The sequence below is a fragment of the Eriocheir sinensis genome, chromosome 37, assembly GCF_024679095.1.
Source record: "Eriocheir sinensis breed Jianghai 21 chromosome 37, ASM2467909v1, whole genome shotgun sequence".
NCBI classification, from domain to species: domain Eukaryota; kingdom Metazoa; phylum Arthropoda; class Malacostraca; order Decapoda; family Varunidae; genus Eriocheir; species Eriocheir sinensis.
Window position 1 is genome coordinate 7,509,071 of NC_066545.1, and position 20,637 is coordinate 7,529,707.

The 20,637-nt window shown below is 43.2% G+C and overlaps 1 protein-coding gene and 1 long non-coding RNA gene across 4 annotated transcripts in view; one reads left to right on the plus strand and one right to left on the minus strand.

The window, feature by feature from the left end:
* The window catches only part of LOC127008149 (uncharacterized), an 86,415-nt gene extending 72,875 nt beyond the window's left edge, over positions 1-13,540 (minus strand). The window contains exons 1-2 of one of the 2 annotated variants that reach the window (XR_007760844.1): positions 11,567-13,540; positions 11,147-11,261 (exon numbers count right to left, since the gene is read on the minus strand). This is a non-coding gene — a long non-coding RNA (uncharacterized LOC127008149). Of the gene's footprint in view, positions 1-11,146 lie in introns of both variants that reach the window. The other variant, XR_007760843.1, reaches the window with a different exon arrangement.
* Positions 6,347-19,345, plus strand: LOC127008146 (cyclin-dependent kinase 5-like). 2 transcript variants are annotated; one of them, XM_050879802.1, is made up of 8 exons: positions 6,672-7,022; positions 13,551-14,184; positions 15,279-15,367; positions 15,879-16,072; positions 16,636-16,723; positions 17,035-17,206; positions 17,543-17,754; positions 18,005-19,345. In XM_050879802.1, exons 2-8 carry the CDS (start codon positions 14,148-14,150, stop codon positions 18,101-18,103), a joined length of 891 nt encoding a protein of 296 aa, XP_050735759.1. In that variant the 5' UTR covers positions 6,672-7,022; positions 13,551-14,147; the 3' UTR covers positions 18,104-19,345. The 2 variants fall into 2 exon arrangements, with proteins under 2 accessions (XP_050735757.1, XP_050735759.1); XM_050879800.1 differs by lacking the exons at positions 6,672-7,022; positions 13,551-14,184 and adding an exon at positions 6,347-6,500.
* The last annotated feature ends 1,292 nt before the right edge of the window (positions 19,346-20,637 follow it).

Sequence of the window (20,637 nt, forward strand, 5' to 3'; positions counted from 1 at the left end):
ATTCCTTTCTTCTTCCTTGTCTTCATTATCTTCCTTCTCCTTTATCCTTCCTTCGCTCCTGCTGGCCTTCCTGATTTTCTTCATTCTTGCCTCTCCTCCTTCTCTTTCTTCTTCTTCATTCCCTTGCTCCTGCTTTCTCCTGTGCTCTTTCTTCATTCCTTCTTTCATTTTCTTTTTTTTTCTGTTTCCTCCTTTATTTCCTTCCTGCCTGCCTGTTTGCCTGATTTTCCTCATTCTTGCCTCTTCTCCCTTCTTTCCTTCCTTCATTCTCTTCCTCTGTCCTTCCTTCTTTCCTGTCTTTCTTCATTCCCTCCTTCTTTCCTTCATTTCCTCTCTCCCTTCCTTCCTGCCTGCATGCCTGACTTTCTTCATTCTTACTTCTCGTCTTTCTCTCCTTCCTTCATTCTCTTCATTTTCTCTTGCTTTCATTTTCTTCCTCCCTCTTTCCTTCCTTCCTCTTTCTCATCCTTTCTTCCTTCCTGACTGCCTGTATTCTTGACTCTCCTCCTTCTCTTCTTCCTTCATATTCTTCCTTCTGTTTCCTTTCTTCCTTCCTTCCTTCCTGCCTTCTTGCATTCCAGTCTATTCATTCCCTCCTTGGTTTTCTTTACCCACCCCCCTCTCTCTCTCTCTCTCTCTCTCTCAGACAAAGTATACGTGCGCAGAGCCAGGCACAGCATCCGTCATGTGAGGGTCTCTCTCTCTCTCTCTCTCTCTCTCTCTCTCTCTCTCTCTCTCTCTCTCTCTCTCTCTCTCTCTCTCTCTCTCTGGCCCGTGGGAGAGAGAGAGAGAGAGAGAGAGAGAGAGAGAGAGAGAGAGGACACAGGGAACGAAGACAGCTTTAAAGGTAATGACAGAATAGAAAGAGAGAGAGAGAGAGAGAGAGAGAGAGAGAGAGAGAGAGAGAGAGAGAAACGTGAGAATCTAAAACTACTAATATCATCCTTGTGTGACCTTTCTACACACACACACACACACACACACGCACACACGCGCACACACACACGCGCCCGGGTCAGCGTCCTATAATCTGGCTACACGTGTCTCCCGCTTGCTCCCGCCCGCCAGGTTCCAGGTTACCTTGGGCCACATTTCCCGAGAGGTGAGTCACCCTACCTGTACGTATTTACCTGTACCTACCCAATTACCTGTGGGAGTGGGGGATCACCTGTGCCAAGCGAGGATAGGAGTGGAGTATTTTTTATATCGTTTTACTAATGAAGAACAAAGAAATGCGGTATGATGCGTAAGAGAAACGTCAGAGAAAACATAAGAAAAAATAAGAAAAAAAAAGCTATATGATGCTAAGAATGAAAATAAAAGAAATAGATGTGAAAAAGAAGCTTACAAGAGAAGAAATGACTGAAGATAAAGAGGAAAGGTAAAAAATAAAAGAAATAAAATATATATTACTGAAGAAAAAGAATTGAATAAAAATAAAAGAAACAGACGTGAAAAAAAAGAGAAAAACAAGAAAAACAAGAGAACAAATGACTGAAGATAAAGAGGAAAAGGAAAAAAAAGTGTAAAGGATTGATAACAACTTAGCAATAAACAACAGAGGTCACGTATTACAAAGACGATAAAAAGAAAAAAAAGAAGAATGGCGATAGGAAGTGAAGTGGATTGATAGCATCCCAGTAATAGAAATGATGCTACAAAGAAGAAAAACAAGATTAAGAAGGGAAAGAAGACAAGGAAGGAAAGAAAAATTAGGAATAAACATGAAAAATACTTGATAGGAGATAGAAAGGAAGGGAAAGAAGACAAAGGAAGAGGGACTGATAAGATGCTACGAAAAAGGACAAGAACAAGAAGAACAAGAACAAGAAGACAAAGAAGAAAATAAGAAGAGAAAAACATGAAAAATACGAGATAGAAAGGAAGGGAAAGAAGACAAAGGAATAAGGACTGATAAGATGCTACGAGAAAGGACAAGAACAAGAAGAACAAGAACAAGAAGACAAAGAAGAAAATAAGAAGAGAAAAACATGAAAAATACGTGATAGGAAATAGAAAGGAAGGGAAAGAAGACAAAGGATGATAAGATGCTATGAAAAACAACAAAAACAAAAACAAGAACAACAAGAAGACAAAGAGGAAAATAAGAAGAGAAAAAACATGAAAAATACGTGATAAAAGATAAAGGAAGGGAACACAAGACAAAGGAAGAGAGACCGAGACTTAACATACACATTCCCACGCATGAGAAAATAACACAAACATTCACCAATCGAGTATAACCTATTTAGTATATACACAGACACACATACATACATACATACAGACAGACAGACAGACAAAGGGCCGCTCACTAACGACCTTCTCTCTTACACTTACACCCCATCACCCCTTTAGTCAATCCTCACACTTTCTCACCCTACTTCCTAAAACCCTTAACCCAATGTCCCTTAAAAAAATATATACTCTCCTCTCCTTGCATACCAACCCTGCCCATCCTCTCCCATCTTCTCCCTTCCTCTCTCTGAAGTTTGATCCCAACGCCCCTAAGGATCTCCCTTACCCTACGCCCCTTGTATATACACTGCGCATCCTCTCTCTTCCTCTCCCTTCCTCTCCCATGACCCCAGAACGTACCCGACCCTTCTCCCTTTTCTTTTCTTTTTTAATCCTTCCTCCACCAAGAGAACTCGTTATCTTCTTTCACCCTCTTTTCTTCTGCTCTCTAACTTTTCCTGTGTCGGCGGAATTAGGAAGAAAGAAAGAACGAAAAAGGACGAAGAAAGAGAAAGAGAAAGAAGGAGAATTGAACAAATAAAAGAAAGATAAAAAGACAACAAGAGAAACAAAGAAAAATAGGGATGTAAAGAGAAAGACATAAAGAAAAAGATAAAAAAACGAGAAAGGAAGGAAATAGGTGAAACGAGTAAGGAAGGAAATAGGAACCTAACCCCCCCACCCCCCTTAATGCCCTGATACCCCATACCTATCCCAGTGCCCACAACCCTTTCTATCCTCCAACCCCCCATGGCAAGGACAGGAAGCCAAGTCAAGGAATGTAGATAACTGCGCAGGTGTGATATTACTAAACAGGTTACGTATATAACTATCCTCAGGTAAGTAGGTGTCAGGTGAGGCATAGGCGTTGTTATTGTTGGTGGTGGTGTTGTTGTTGGTGGTGGTGGGTAGTATGGGTAGTGGTAGTGATAGTGGGGTTGTTGGTGGTAGTGGTGATGGTAGTGGGTAACATATTTAGTACTGGTGATGGTGGTGGTGGCTATGGTGATGGTAATGGTGGTAGTGATCGTAGTGAAATAAGTAATGGTGGTAGTAGAAGAGCATGGTGGTGGAGGTAGCAGTAGTAATAATAGTAGTAGTAGTAGTAGTAGTAGTAGTAGTAGTAGTAGTAGCGGTAGTGATAAACGTAAGTGGTGATGTTGGTGATGTAAGTGGTGGTGGTGGTGGTGGTGGAGATGGCATGAAGGAATGTTGCCAGTCCCGCTACGTGTGTACTGGAAACAAGATACTCAAGGTCACACACACACACACACACACACACACACACAGATGGATGAAGATGCTACACTGGTTGGAGAGGGAGGGGAAAAAATAGTCACCCTTGCACCCCACGCACCTTCCCCTTACTTCCTCCCCTTCTTCCCCTCCCCTCCCCCCTTTCTTCCTCTCACCTCACCTGCCTCCCCTCACTCTCTCACCTTGGTTACCTGGTTGTCAAGGTGATACTCAGATCCCGGCCTTCTGTTTATTTTACCTACGGGCAGGAGGCGGAAATAGAAAGAGGAGGAGGAGGAGGAAGAAGAAGAAGAGGAGGAGGAGTAGAAGGAGGGCGAGGAGGAAGAAGAGGAGGAGGAGGAGGAGGGGAAGAGAAAATAGAAAATATAATGCTGGGTAGGAAGGTTAAGCAAAACAAAGAAGGGAAAGTAGGAGAGAGACGAAAATAAAAGGAAAGACGAATAAGGAAAGGAAGGATGAATGAGGAAAGGAGGGGGAGAAAGAGAAGGAGGAGGAGGAGGGAAGAGGAAAGAGAAAATAGAAAATAATATGTTGAAGAAGAGGACGAAACTAATAAAGGAGGGGATGAATGAAGAGAGAAGAAGAGGAAAAGAAGAATGAATGAGGAAAGAAAGAGGAGAGAGAGAAGGAATAGGAAGAGTGGGGGGGTTGAAAGGGAGATGAAGGAGGGGAAAAAAAAAGGGAGAGACAGAAAGACGAGATGTAAACGACGAAGGGGAAGAAGGAACAGAATGGAAACGAAAGGCCAAGAACTAATGGACGAGGAAAGGTGAAGGAGGAGGAAGAAGGAGAAGGAGAAGGAAGAGGGGGATAAAGAAGGGCACAGGAGGGAATTCACTTTGACCTTGCAGAATGATTTAATTGATTGTCCCGAGAAGCGACCATTTCCCTGACCAAAACAACAACAACAACTCTCTCTCTCTCTCTCTCTCTCTCTCTCACACACACACACACATACGTGACTCTGCAGTGCACACGTTTAAGATCACCTTCGTAAGAGTGACTTGGATACTCCTCACCCTGTTTGTGGAGGAGGAGGAGGAGGTGGGTAGCGTGATTGTATATATCCCCCGCACTGCGCAGTTCTTTTGTTGTTGTTGTTGTTGTTAAGCCCTTCACCTTCCCTCCCTCCTCCCTTTCTTTCCCTCCTTCCCTTCTTTAACTGTGCAAACTGAATTTCTCTCCTTTTCTCATTCCCTTCTTTATTCATTTTCCTTCTTACCTCCCTCCTTTCGTACGCTCTTCCTTTCTTCCTTCCTTCGTTCAGTCATTCATTCACCGAGCCAAATACCTCTCTTTTTCCTTCCTCCTCTTCTCTCTCATTCGTTTCCTTCCTACCTCCTTCCTTCCCTCCGTTCTTCCTTCCCTTCTCTCTTCATTCATTCACCGAGCCAAATACCTCTCTTTTCTTTCCTCCTCTTTTCCCTCATTCGTTTCCTTCCTACCTCCTTCCTTCCCTCTGTTCTTCCTTCCCTTCTTTATTCATTCATTCACCGAGCCAAATAGCTCTCCTTTCCTTCCTCCTCTTTTCCCTCATTCATTTCCTTCCTTCCTCCCTCCTTCCTTTCTTCATTCATTCATTTCTTCTCCGAGCCAAATAGCTTTCTCTCCCTTTTTCCCTTCCTCTCTAATTTATTTTCCTCTTTTATCTACTTCTCCCTCTTATTTTATTTCCTTCATTCCTTCCTCCGCCGTAAAAAGCTGCCTCTCCCTCCCTTTCTCCGTTCCTGCACCATTCATCTCCACCCTCCTCTCTCCTTCCTCTCCATCTCCACCCTCCTCCTTCCTCCTTCTTCCTCTCCCTTCCTTTCGATCGTGTTCCTTTATCCATATCATTCTACAGCCTGACCTTCTTCCTCCTCACCTCCCTTTCACCCTCAACCTCTCTCCTCCTCCTCCTCCACCTATGTCCACACTGACTTTTTTATATCCCTTTTTGTTTTTCGAGTTTATCTTATATATTTTTTTTTCTCGCATCTGTATCTTAGTGACTATTGTTTTCCTCATTTTGAGTGTCAAGTGTTACAAGTACCTCCCTCCTCCTCCTCACAGCACCATCCCCGCCCTAGATTACGTTTACACACACACACACACACATACACACACACACACAACGGCCACAGTCACCCCACGAGGTACTCCACTGCGCGTTAGGCAAGAGACGCGTAGTTCCCGCCGCTCCCACGCCCCCAGCCCCTCCCTCGCCTCCCGCCGCCCCACGGAGCAGCGGCGTCGTGGTGAAGGGGCCCTGCCAAGCGCCGGCCCGCCCTTCTTCCCGCCCTCCAGCTCGCGCGTTGCCGTGCTGCTGGCGTCCTTGGCAGTCATGCGCGCCACGTCAGCCCAGCACGCACAGGTAACTAATTGCCGCCGCTGATGCCGCCTCCGCCGGATGCCAGGGTCGTGCAGGAAACAGGAAGCTTTCGACACTCTTGGTCAATATTACCAATGAAATGGTGCTGCCGGCAGCCTGGCTGCCTCCCTCTCCCGCCCCCAGCCTCACGCCCCACCGCCTTGCCTAGCGCCTTGCCGCGCCTCGCACTTCCCTCCACTGCGTAAACAAGTTTATTTGCATTCCAAGGCAATGTAAGAAGCCTTTCTCAAGCCCTAGATGGGTGGTCAGGGCGCGCCGTCCCCCCTTGCCTCCACTGGCCCCCCAGGTCTCTACGACGCAGTAGCAGCCACGTGCCGCCCGCCCCGCCCGCCGCGACCCGCACCACGTGGTTCAGTCCGGATGTCAACAAACCCGCTCCCCGCCACCCCGCCACCCCCGCACCTCCGCTTACGTAACGGACCGGCCTCCGCGGGCTGACGGGTTACCGCGCCGGCCGCGGAGGTATGCCAGGTGGGGCGTGGACGCCCGCCGCGCACTCGGACCCCGGCCTGGCGTGCCGGGCCTGTTCTGTCTCCCGCCATTACGCCAGGCACACACTGGGCTTGATATCTTAAGGGGGAAGCTGGGATGGTGTTCCAAACCTGGTGGCGACGCCCCCAGCAGACCGCCCAAGGTAAGGGCGCCGGTGACAGCGTTCAGGCTCGGGGCGGCAACAACTGCAGCAATGCACACGGCGAGGCGGGGCGGGGCGGGCTCCACGCCATTTGAATTCCGGGCATTTTTTTCCCCTCCCCTCACAGTGACTTTCCCTCCCTGGCCGTGCCGGGGTCCCCTGCTTCAGATGCGGAGTTGTTGCGGGGCGGGGCGGGAGAGTCAAGGTCAAATAGCGTGCTGGGGGAATATTTAGACGGTGATGCATGTTTCCTCGGGTTCTGGTGGTGGTGGCGGTGTTGTTGTTGTGTCTGACGAGGCCCAGGGAAGGTCGCGCCGCCCCCTCACCGGGAAGTTTATGGTGCCTCACCCTTCAAGCCTCCCCTCGCTTCACACCGCCAGGCAGTAGCAATGGAGGGAGGGAGGAGAGGGGAGCGGGGCGCGGGAAACAGTGACAGCGCGTGACAGCACAAGAGACGCTGAGCTGAGGCCACAAAGGCAACAACAACAACAACAACACGCCAGAATAACAGCGCAATAACGAGTAAGCGAATCAGCAACGTGGCCAGAATGAGGGCAAGGCAGGACATGGCAGTGGGAGTGTGGGATGGGGTGAGTAGGTGCGTAGTTCCTCCCCCCCCACCCCCACCCCCCCAGCGGGACCCATTCCTCTCCCCAGCACGTAGATAGCGAGGGCACGCTCTTGCAATACGCAGTTCACTCCCTCCGCTGACTTCTCTCTCCCTCGCCTCTTTAAGGTAAGGGTCTTCTCCTCGCCTGTGACCCCTCCTCCTCCTCCTCCTCTTCTTCCTCCTCGTGTTTATTTGTTTTTCGATTCTTTTAGATCCTCATTTCTGTTATCTATTTATTTATCTATCTATATTTGTTTTTTTTGTTTTGTTTTTTAATATTATCTATGCCTTATTTTTTTTAAATTCCTATTATATATCTTTTATCAGTCTTCGTAACCTCTCCTCCTCCTTCTCCTCCTCCTCCTCATCATCATCATCATCATCATCATCATCATCATCATCATCATCATCATCATCCTTCTCTTTCTCTTCTTCCGCTTCCCTTTGATCAATATTATTTTTATTTCACTTTCCCAGCTCTCAAACTTCTACCACCTCCTTCTTCTCCCTCCCATCTTCTTTCTTCTCCTTGTCTCACGTGAACTTGATATACATTTGCATTTTTATCATTCTCTGTAGTCTAAGTTCCCTGTTCACAAACTTTTTTATTCCTATTTTTTTTCTTCCCCTCCCCCTTCCTCTTCCTCCTCTTACTTCGCCTCCTCACGTGAATTATATATCAATTTGCCCTTTTATCATTATTCTCTTCATTTCTATTTCTGTTTACAATTTTATCCTAGTCCTCTTCCTTCTCCCCTTTCCTCTTCCTCCTCCTCCTCTTACTTAACCTCTTATGAGAATTCTGTATCTTTGCCTTTCCCTTATTATAATTCTCTTGATATTAATTTTCCTGTTTACAACCTCTCCCCCTCCTCCTTTGGCTCCTCCTCTTTTTCCTCTTCAGTCTGTTCCTCCTCTTTTTCCTCTTCAGCCTGTTCCTCCTCTTTCTCCTCTTCAGTCTGTTCCTCCTCTTTCTCCTCTTCAGTCTGTTCCTCCTCTTTCTCCTCTTCAGTCTGTTCCTCCTCTTTCTCCTCTTCAGTCTGTTCCTCCTCTTTCTCCTCTTCAGTCTGTTCCTCCTCTTTCTCCTCTTCAGTCTGTTCCTCCTCTTTCTCCTCTTCAGTCTGTTCCTCCTCTTTCTCCTCTTCAGTCTGTTCCTCCTCGTACTCCTCTTCAGTCTGTTCCTCCTCTTTCTCCTCTTCAGTCTGTTCCTCCTCTTTCTCCTCTTCAGTCTGTTCCTCCTCTTTCTCCTCTTCAGTCTGTTCCTCCTCTTTCTCCTCTTCAGTCTGTTCCTCCTCTTTCTCCTCTTCAGTCTGTTCCTCCTCTTTCTCCTCTTCAGTCTGTTCCTCCTCTTTCTCCTCTTCAGTCTGTTCCTCCTCTTTCTCCTCTTCAGTCTGTTCCTCCTCTTTCTCCTCTTCAGTCTGTTCCTTCTTTCTCCTCTTCAGTCTGTTCCTTCTCTTTCTCCTCTTCAGTCTGTTCCTTCTCTTTCTCCTCTTCAGTCTGTTCCTCCTCTTTCTCCTCTTCAGTCTGTTCCTTCTCTTTCTCCTCTTCAGTCTGTTCCTCCTCTTTCTCCTCTTCAGTCTGTTCCTTCTCTTTCTCCTCTTCAGTCTGTTCCTCCTCTTTCTCCTCTTCAGTCTGTTCCTTCTCTTTCTCCTCTTCAGTCTGTTCCTCCTCTTTCTCCTCTTCAGTCTGTTCCTTCTCTTTCTCCTCTTCAGTCTGTTCCTCCTCTTTCTCCTCTTCAGTCTGTTCCTTCTCTTTCTCCTCTTCAGTCTGTTCCTCCTCTTTCTCCTCTTCAGTCTGTTCCTCCTCTTTCTCCTCTTCAGTCTGTTCCTTCTCTTTCTCCTCTTCAGTCTGTTCCTCCTCTTTCTCCTCTTCAGTCTGTTCCTTCTCTTTCTCCTCTTCAGTCTGTTCCTTCTCTTTCTCCTCTTCAGTCTGTTCCTTCTCTTTCTCCTCTTCAGTCTGTTCCTCCTCTTTCTCCTCTTCAATCTGTTCCTCCTCTTTCTCCTCTTCAGTCTGTTCCTTCTCTTTCGACTATTCCTCCTCCTCTTCCTTTTGCTCCTCCTCTTTCTCCTCTTCAGTCTATTTCTTCTCTTTCGACTATTCCTCTACCTCTTTCTCCTCTTCAGTCTGTTCCTTCTCTTTCGACTATTCCTCCTCCTCTTTCGTCTGTTCCTCCTCTTCCGTCCACTCGTCGACCTCCTCCTCCTCCTCCTCCTCGTGGTCGCACATAATGCGCACTCCATCACCTTTCAATCTCTTCAGCTTTCTCAATTCCTTCAGAGTCGGAGGGAATCACATCCCATGAGGGACGCCGAGGCTCACTTATCCGTCACCTTAGACCTGCGCCGAAAAGGAAGAAGACCCCCCCTTAGCCCCCCGCTCCCTTTTCGTCACCCCTCGTACGGCCCGACCAGACTGTCACCTTCAACCTCTTTAGGATTATGGAAATTTTAAAAGCTTTCCGCATAGACGCACGACGAAGTTACTTTTTTCCACCCTTTTGTTCTTCCTCTTTTACTTTCCTCCCCTTATATAAGTCACGTCACCACCTTCACAACCACCACCAACCTCATCCTTTTCCTTTTCCTTTTCCTTTTCCTCCTCCTCCTTCGTACCGTAATACTTTTTTTCCAGCGGGAATTAAGGAATCACCTGAGGAATTAATTTGTGATCCAGGTATTCTGCGCGTTACCTGTAATCTCCTTATTCTATTTAACACAAAGTAGATTCTCTCTCTCTCTCTCTCTCTCTCTCTCTCTCTCTCTCTCTCTCTCTCTCTCTCTCTCTCTCTCTCTCTCTCTCTCTCTAAAAGCTCATTTCCATGCAGGAGGATCATAACAATACATCATGATAATGATGACAATAATATTAATGATGTTAATAATAACAGTAATAATAATAATAAAATAATAATAATTATAAATAATAATAATAATAATAATAATAATAATAATAATAATAACAACAACACAAATAATAATAATAATAATAATAATAATAATAATAATAATAATAATAATAATAATAATAGGAACAATAATAACAGGCTGAGGAGAAAAATCGCAACGATGTCATTTTTGTACACACACACACACACACACACACACGACTGTACATCACGCGAACACTCTCAAGGAACGTTCTCGCAAGCGTCATTTCCCCCCTTACCTCCCTCCCACTCTCTCTCTCTCTCTCTCTCTCTCTCTCTCTCTCTCTCTCTCTCTCTCTCTCTCTCTCTCTCTCAAAGTTAGTTTCCATGCAGGAGGATCATAACAATATAATAATGATGACAATAATATTAATGATAATAATAATAATAAATAATAATAATAATAATAATAATAATAATAATAATAAATCATAATAATAAAAATAAAAATAATAATAATGAATAATAAAAATAATAGCAACAATAATAACAGGCGGAGGAGAAAAACGCAACGATGTCAATTTTTAAGTACACACACACACACACACACACACACACAGGCACGACTGTACAGCACGCGAACGTTCTCAACGAACGTTCGCCCAAGCGACAACTCCCTTCCTCCCCACCCTCCTTCCCCTCTCTCTCTCTCTCTCTCTCTCTGGAAATTTTCATCTGTGTATACGTATACAAGGTCGCACCCAGGATAAGGCAATCGGAGAGGATGCACACACACACACACACACACACACACACACACGTACGCAGTTGACGCTACCCTTCCCCCCCCACTTTCCTTCTTTCACACAAATAGCTCCTCTCTCACATATAAGGGGATGGTTTGGAGTTACATAATACTAAGCTAAACGCCTCAGATATATAATACTAATTTCGACGATGGTAACCTCACGAACCAGAGACCTTTCTTTAAATTATTTTTTTATGTGTTTACCCGCCAACATCTAAGTAATATATACAAAAAAATAAACATAAATACACTAGAAAAGAAGGATGCAAACATGTAACACACAAAAAGAAAAAAAATAGAAAATACAATGTAAATTCGAATAAAAAAATAAAGCCAAAAGAAATAGTTAACGGTTCACTTACCTATCTTCGCCTGGCTTGAAGGGAAACAGGTAAGCAGGTAGGTAGGGGCTGCAGATGCTCGGTGGAGGGAGTCAGGGAGCGACGAGGTGGAGGTAAGTGAAGAGGCCACACACACCTGTAAAGAGGGAGATGAGGGAGGCTTTGAGGGCAGGTGAGGCGGCAGGTGAGAGAATATATAAAAAAAATAATGAAGTAAAAATAAAAAAAATAAATGAAATAAAAAATCTGGAATATTGGTCTTCCCTATACATATACACGTACATATCCTGCATTTTCTTATTATTACTTTTTTATCTTATCATCGTTACTATTATTAGCACTACTACTACTACTACTACTACTGCTACTACTACTACTACAACAACAGCAACAACAACAACCCAATCAATCACACGTAATCAGTCACAATCTTCTTATCACCTGCTCATATTTCTCCGCGTCAGCACACCTGCTCGGCGGCCCTCAGCATCTTATTTGGGCCTTATCACCCGCTGCCGTGCGTGATCTCTTGCTTTATTTTTCTTGTACTCACGGTCAAGAAACTTTGTTCATGTTCTTATCGGCATTTTTCTTCCTGGTGAGGATATTAAAGTTGGGACAGTGGAATGATATGGATGAGGCTATTTCTCTCGGACACATTCTCTCTCTCTCTCTCTCTCTCTCTCTCTCTCTCTCTCTCTCTCTCTCTCTCTCTCTCTCCACGATAAGAATCTCAATAAAGACAATGGTTTTCTTCTACTTATCGTTGAAAGGGAGAACTAATAAAAAACTAGAACAGAATAGGTTACTGAGGAAGAGCGAGGGGAGATATATGAAGAAAGAGAAAAGGAGAGGTTTACAGTAAAAGAAATACTCTGACATAACTAATCCCAAAACCATTCTAACAAAATCAATCCGAACGAAATCGAATCAAACTAAATCATGCCAAACCAAACCTGAATTAATCTATAAATATACGTTTTCAACCTATATAAACATTTTCATTTGCCTTTACCCAAGAATTCTATGGGAAACACACTTGCTATTCCTTGTAACTTAACTACGTACCAAAAAGGACGGATAAAAGAAGTTCTCACCTTTTTGTATACCCCTAAAGCAGGTGCAGGAATCCTAGGCTAGATAGGCTTATCACCCACCACCCTACCTTGCTTCATACAGGTAGCAGCGGGCTATATATATACAGTATACATCACCCATTACACAAGCACACAAAGGAAGCCCTCATCCTTTTTTATTATCTCCAAGGCAGGTGCACGGGAGGTTAGGCAAGATAGTTATCAGCCCACGTCCTTGCTTCATAGAGGAGGCAGGGCGCAAAAAACACAACCCATATACATTTCTTTCACCTTTCATAGTCCATTATATACACCTGGTGGAGGGGTAACATTTTTATAGCACCTTACACCTGCCTTGAATTAATTAAGAGGGTAATTCTACCTGTACTAGCCTACTATAAATACGTTAACATCCATGAAATGAGATTGATAAAGCAGTTAGCTCAATCGTACACATTTATCTGGGTTTTAAGCTCCATTTCAAGAGTCAATGGGACGAAGATGAGCACCGAGGCCACGCGCAGCTATAGCATTTACCACCAAAATTACGTTACCTTTACCTTCAGCTGAGAGGCCCTAACAGGCGCCCAACACCTTCGTACACTAATAAGACACTACTTCTCTCAACGGGACTGGGTTGCTGTATCTGTTGCCACTGTTATTTTAGGTACCATGACTGACACGAGAGAAATAAAGCAGCTTCCTCAGCCATGTAATTTAACTGAGCTTTTTTATTGAGTTACCTGTATACCTGTGGAGGAGGAGTTAGTTCATGACACTTGCTATACACCGATAAAGCACTAAGTCTACCATCACTGCTGGGTTACCATGCTCGAAACGAAGAATGAAACTGTTCCATTTTCCTAGGAAGTTTCGAATATATCCTCGTTCGGTAGTTATGACGTACTTGGGTCTGTTAATGTCAGTATATATATAGTTCTTCCGTGATGTATTTGGCAAATATTTTGAGCTAAATAGCCTACTCCTCTTTCCCCTCTTTCGGACACTTCTTTGGATTCTTTTTAGGAGCAGCGAGTAGAGGGCTTTTTTATTATTATTGTTTCCTCTTTTTTGTGCCCTTGAGGTGTCTCCTTTGTTGTAAAAAAAAATATGTATTTATATAAGCTATGACAAAGATAGATATAACCTGAAATGGCGAGCGTAAAGATCATTCAAATAACAGAGCCAGCATTGGAAGCAGGTTAAAGGTCACACTGGAATTAAGTGCTTATGAATAGTTTAGCGTCCTGTTATCTGTAAATTATAGAAATACGTAAACTTCATCAAATTATAAGGCAAAATCAAATCCTTCCTTCTGATCTTTGCACTGTTATTCTATTCCCTATCAGCATAACTTGACGTGTTGGACGGGAAAAGATTACCTGAGGCACGTTTTATCACGGTGCCCAGATAACTTGTCATAAAAGGAAGGCTAACCACTTGAAGCAAATGTCGAACAGAGAGGAAGGATGAAGAGAATAACTGAAAAATACATTACAGTAACCAAGGAGAAGCCAAAAAAAGTTATATATGGAAAAAAGTTGTATATTGGAAAAAGACAGACAACTAAGAGAAGACCAAAAAGAAAGTTAAAGTGTAGGAAGAAAAATGAAAGGAAAGAAAAACGAGCCCATGACAGGAGGTGCCGTTACGAAGAGAATAACTGAAAATAAAATACAGTAACCAATAAGAAACCAAAAAGAGTTATATATGGAAAAAAATGTAGATTGGAAAAAGACAGACAACTAAGAGAAGGCCAAAAAGAAAGTTAAAGTGTAGGAAAAAAGAATGAAAGGAAAGAAAACCTTCTTCTTCTTCTTCTTCTTCTTCTTCTTGGGTGTTTTATGGGGCTAGAAAACCGAGCCCATGACAGGAGGTGCCGTTAGGAAGGCAGAAGGAGACGTCGCCGATGTAAACAAACCAGTGGCCGAGGCTGAAGAGGGACCATGCAGAAGTATGAGAAGCTGGAGAAGATCGGGGAAGGTGAGACTCATGGCGGCCCTTAACACGCCGCTCAGGCCATTTAACAGTGTCGTGGAGGCTGAGAAGGAGGGAGAAAAGGGGACTGAGTGACAGGTGACAGGTCTTTTGTTGTTGTTTATCTCGCTACCATTTTACAACACAGGTATATTCATGGTATATTCTAGTACTTAACACACTGGTCAGGCCCTTTAACAGTGTCTTTGAGGCTGAGAAATAGGGAGAAAAGGGCAGTGAGTGACAGGTGACAGGTATTTTCTTGCTGTTTACATTAGTTTACCTCGCTACCATTTTACAACACGGGTATATTCATGGTATATTCTAGTACTTAACACACTGGTCAAGCCCTTTAACAGTGTCTTTGAGGCTGAGAAATAGGGAGAAAAGGGCAGTGAGTGGCAGGTGACAGGTCTTTTGTTGCTGTTTACATCTAGTTAATCTCGTTACCATTTTACAACACAGGTATATTCACGGTGTATTCTAGTACTTAACATGCTGGTCAGGCCCTTTAACAGTGTCATGGAGGCTGAGAAAGAGGGAGAGCAGGGGAGTGGGTGACAGGTGACATCTTTTGATGCTGTTTACATATAGTGTTGTCTCGCTACTATTTCTCAGCACAAGTATATTCTTGGTTTGGCAAAACTTAAGAAATGCCTGGTCAGGATAAGGTGAGTGAGATCAAACAGGCTATTATGTGTATTTCTTGGGTGATACTGTATTGCTTGTTGAGTGAGGTTGTTACTCATAATTCTGTTTCTTATGTTTCATCCCTTAGTAGTTTGTTTAGCTGGTGGCCAATGCAAAATTATGACAGGGCAAAGCTTTATTCCACTTGTTTTAATGCTGAAAACTGATAAATCATAGCTATTCATCATTTGGAGGTGTAAATTAGAGGCTATTCACTGTGCTTGGCAAATAAGTGTTACAATAATGATTCAGTTTGCATTCAGTTACTTGGTAAAGTTATGTTACTCTACCTTGTTAGCTTAAGTTACATATTTTATTTGGTGGAGTTAGGTTACTTTACTAGGTGGGATTAGATCGTTGTAAATTATTGTGGATAAATTGTATGATTATAATTTCTCCATTCTTTGCAGGCACATATGGTACTGTGTTCAAGGCCAAGAACAGGGAGACGCAGGAGATTGTGGCCCTGAAGAGAGTGCGGCTGGACGATGACGATGAGGTGAGTCAGTGGGGGAGTTGTGAGATGAGATGGAATGTGTGGAAGGCCCTTGAGAGAGGACTGTCAAATGAGGCTGAGGAAGACAAACTGACACAGATAATACATGCTCCTAGATTACTTGTACTTCTTAAAAACACATACCTGTACTCATTAAAAAGTGGATTTTTTATATAATTTTTATTACTATATACTAATACAGAACAACACATGCACTTGAACTTCTTTTAAAAATCAAACTTGTGCTCTTTAAGTAAGTGAAAAAAAATAAAAATCACATTAGATTTTTTATATAACAACACTTTTTAAAAAGGTAAAGGTATATGCTATAGCTGCACATGGCCTCAGTGATCATCTTCACTTTCCAGAGCAAAGACATGCTGCTTAAATGTACATTCTAATTATACATCTCAAAGAGTCATTTATATGCCCCTCAAATATTCATACTTTACAAATTCATAGCAATACCATCTTAACTTTCATTTCCTTCCCTTCATCCCCCAAAAAAAATCAGGGAGTGCCCTCATCAGCACTGAGGGAGATCTGTCTGCTGAAGGAGCTGAAGCACAAGAACATCGTGCACCTCCATGATGTGCTGCACTCAGACAAGAAACTCACGCTGGTTTTCGAACACTGCGACCAAGATCTCAAAAAGTACTTCGACAGCCTCAATGGGGAAATCGACCCAGACATTGTTAAGTCCTTCATGTGAGTGAGTGAGTTAGTCTGTTGGTTAGTGTTTTTGCTTTGTAGCATTAGTGGATTGAGTGTGTGTGCTTCCAGTTTGTTCACTAGGCACCACTTTAAAGAGTGTAATGTATACCTACTTGACACTTGTCATCAGCCCAAATCTGTTTATTTCTATTGTTGGATGTATATTTGTTTCCTTAATTTGCTCATTTCTGCCATTCAGAATTCAAATGAGGATTATTATTATAGTTTTTTTTTTTTTTTTTTTTTTTTTCAATACCTATACTTTTATTTCCTGCCTTAAAAATTTGGTCCATTGGGGTTTTCAGACCAGCAGAAATAGAATTATGTAATGGAATTTTACTGTATCGCTCCTATCTTTACTCTCATCTGATACACCAGAGAAAGGAATAGACAAATACTTCCCTTATACTTATGTGGGAAAAAAATTGAAAAACGGTAGAAAGATGATTGATTAGACTAAATTAATCAGTAGAAATGAAGAAACGTGACGTGTTGGCATTAAACAAAGGATGAAAAATCATTGAACATGTGTGTATCTGTGTACCTTTATCCTGCAGGTTCCAGCTTCTACGAGGCCTGGAGTTCTGCCACAGCCGGAACGTGCTGCACCGAGACCTCAAGCCACAGAACCTTCTCATCAATAAGGTAAGGGCAGCACCAACACACCTGTGCCTGTGCCAGTAAAGAAAAGAGGGGCTTTGCATGAGTGGGTTACTTTAGAATACAGGATGCTAAGGGAGTATGGCTTAAGGGAAGAGATAATGAAAACATAGGACACTAAGGTGGCCTGTGAGAAATGTGGACAAAGAGGATTTGCTTGATTGAGTATAGGTCACACCATGGTGAATTACACCCTCACACCTACACATTAACTCCACCACACCCCCATACTGTCATGACCCTCCCACCACCCCTCTTCACCTTGTATCACCCCCTCTCCAAACCCACCCCTGCAGAATGGGGAGCTGAAGTTGGCGGACTTTGGGTTGGCGAGGGCGTTTGGCATCCCCGTGCGCTGCTACTCAGCCGAGGTGGTGACGCTGTGGTACCGGCCGCCTGACGTGCTCTTTGGTGCCAAGCTCTACAACACCTCCATTGATATGTGGTCGGCTGGGTGTATATTTGCAGGTGAGGATATTTTTTTTATTATGATTTTCTTTCCACATCCTCTTTCAGATATTTTCCTTTTTGATGCTTCAGATGGGAAGTGATTTCTTCTTGAAGTTTATAATGACCTTCTTGTCTTCCTTCACTTGTTTTTCACTTGTTTTATAAGTCTAGTAATCTTCTTTGTTTAATGTTCTAATTTTCTTCGTGATAATTTTTTTTTTCTCTTTTGGGGGGCGAGGAGCATTGTTGTTCCTGTGCTGATTCTTTCTCATGATTACTGTTTATCTAGTTTGGTTTGGTATGTTCTCCTCCTCCTTCAACCCCCCCCTAACCACCACTCTATCCTGCCCCCAGAGTTGGCCAATGCTGGCCGCCCACTCTTCCCTGGCAGTGACGTGGACGACCAAGTCAAACGCATCTTCAAGCTCCTTGGGACTCCCACGGAGGAGACTTGGCCTGGCATGACCTCCCTGCCGGACTACAAGACCTTTCCCCTCTACCAGCCCACCATGACGCTGGCTCAGGTCTGCCCTAAGCTGAGTAGCAAGGGCAGGGATCTCCTACAGGTAAGCATCACAAACCCATAAAGGTCTTCCTGGACTAGCCTGTAGGTGAGGGTTTCATAGGTGCTTGTAATGCAGGGTTGGTGTGGGAATACAGTGCAAAATCAATGTTCTCTAAGTGCAGGGCAGGTGTAGATTGACTTTGAAATTATGTGCAAGTGTGAGGCAATTGCATGTGTATTTGTAGTGTGAGGTGAGTGGTGAGTGAGGTGCAAGACATTTCAGTTATCTCTTCTTTCTTTCCCCTACACAGAGGCTGCTAATTTGCAATCCTGCTGCAAGAATGAATGCAGAGGACGCCATGGCTCACTCCTACTTCGCCGACCTCTCCCCCTCCATCAGGAATGTGTGACAGACAAACCACCAGACGGGCCAGTATTGCCACCACACGGGAGGAGGTTTTGTATGGCGTCAATGTGTGTGTGTTTTTGGAAGTTGATCATATTACAAACACTTGGTGGTTCTCTTCAGCTTCCGAGGTTAAAACGTTCATACTATTGGATCTGCTTGATTGTTTGTTCTGTGTATTTTTTTGTTGTTAGTTTTGATCTCTTCTATTTTTTAGTTGTTTGTTGAGTTCATTTGCATTCAGGGCAACATTAAGATTTTTAGAAATGTGCTTCAGATCATGTTCAGTATCTGGTTATTGAGGTGGCTGGGGTGTGTTGTGTTCGTGTCATACCTTTAGTGGCATATGCCTGGGTACCCCGGCCCATCCCTGCACCTCATCCAACCCAAGAGTGGTGAGCATGTGAAGGAATGACAATATTGTTGAAGTGTTTCCTGCATATCAAGAGAATGGAAGGCAAGGTGTCTGTAGTACCATAGTATTCATGATCTCTTTGTCCAGTATATTTGTACAGTAAGGTATGATTACTCATACAAAATTGATGTCCGATACTTGAGAAGTTTGGTGGTTAAAACCATTCTTGTGTTCGTAACATAGACCTGATACATTTTGGCTACATTGCCTTATCATAGTTGACCATATGACCTTTGTTTTGGGTAAAAAGTAATATTTCTAACCAAAATCAGTCAGGAATATCTTGTAGGTCCTTAGGAAATACTTTGAACCATATGAGGTACCCAGAACTATCTTAGACCAATCAAAATCTTTGTCTGTTCAGGTAGACTTGATTATTAATGCAGAGACCTTTCTTAATTAAAGCTTTGTTAACCATAGTCCCTCAGTGATAAATTTTATGAACAAATTCCGTACAAATTGTTCATAAGAATATTTTGTACAAATGAATCACTATTTTTTTCAGAGAAAATAATTATCATAGGTAAACCTGCTACTCAGGAGTAGAGTGACCTGTAGAAATAATTAGAGGTGATAATGATTCTTCTTCACAGACAACCAAGACATCAAACGTTCATCACAATCTGTCAAGTGTATGTTATTTAGTTCCATTATGTGAGGAATGTGAACCTCAGACTGAAACAAGCTGCCAAATGTGCACCAAAACCTCCACTCACTGCGAGGGAACGAGTCTTGCAGCAGAGCACAGCTACAGCTTTTGGGCTTGGCTCCTTCAGGGGCTTCCTTCAAAATCAGGGTAATTTGAGGGGGCCTCCCAGCCCTCTTTTTTTTTATAAAAAAAATGCAGACCCAGAGATCCACTTAGGGTGTCTGTCTACATGGCAGCCCAGAGGGTGTTTTCAGACAGCCTCCACCTGTTCCCTCCCTTAGTCAAGCCATTGGAGTATATATAAACCTTGGACAGGAAGCAACTAAACAGACATGCATTGAACCCTTCACTCATTGAGATGGGCTGATCCTTGCAGCAATTGGAAACTCTGGACTGAGACAAGCCATCAAAACAAACATGGACTTCAACTACTCACCATGAGGAGCTAACCCTTGCAACAAGCTTGTGCATTGATTAGCTTGGCTTCAGCTAATGAGTCATCTTTACAAGTCAGCCAACTGATAACCCAAACACAAAATACCTTTTCAGATGTATTTAAATATTTTTGATGAGTGGGACAGACAAACAGTTTCATCTGTCGAGGTGCAAGTTATACTATTCTGGCTGATTCTTACTATTTAATTATTGTTATTATGGTGATTATGCATTGGGTTATAAGTTGGATGAAATAAAAGATCACTGGCACCATGTTGGCAGTAACAAGAGACCATTTTACTCCTTCAAAATAAAAATAAAATGTTTCTTGAATTGATCAACATTTTCAAAAACACTACATAATTATATACTTCAACTCCAAGAGGAATTATTCAATATCTGTAGCCTACCCCATTCATTATTCTTACAATTGTCATATTCTCTCTCTCTCTCTCTCTCTCTCTCTCTCTCTCTCTCTCTCTCTCTCTCTCTCTCAAATTTTGTATGGCATAAAAGGTTTCAGTCAGGCCAATTGATGTATTTATGTACATTCTAGTCATTCCAGTTCAAAGTGCAAGAGTTTATAATATGTTGGCGAGGTGGGCGTTGAGTCTCCCGAGCCACCCAACAATTAGGGGAGTCTACATATAATAAATTAGTAAATGAGGTTATTTTCAGTCTGGGTTTTAATTTCCCCGACATAAGTGTGGCTTTAGTCGGTATTATAAGACACTTTTGGTTCTCACATCAGCTATTTCTAAGGTCAAAGAGGGGGTCAGTCGGGTTCTAATGAGTGTTTCTTCAGGTTCATTGTACAGTAGAAGGATCAAACTACCACCAGGGTCATAAAACTACTACTGGAAATACCCACAACTATGAAAGCCTTGTCAAATTTGTGTTCTTGGGTGACGAAATGTTTTAAAATACGACCCTTTATCTATCCCAACATAAGTGTCGTTTCACTCAACGTAAGAATGTTTTAACTTCCCCAACTTGGTCTTAACCTCCCCAACATTAGTGTGGTTTCAATTTCCCCAAC

Bases quoted from the DNA above. Each gene is read 5' to 3' on its own strand.
- LOC127008146 (XM_050879800.1), top strand. From the start codon at position 6,455: ATGGTGTTCCAAACCTGGTGGCGACGCCCCCAGCAGACCGCCCAAG. The intron at 15,368-15,878 runs GTGAGTCAGTGG...AAAAAAAATCAG, and splicing joins GGCTGGACGATGACGATGAG to GGAGTGCCCTCATCAGCACT. The intron at 17,207-17,542 runs GTGAGGATATTT...TCCTGCCCCCAG, and splicing joins GGCTGGGTGTATATTTGCAG to AGTTGGCCAATGCTGGCCGC.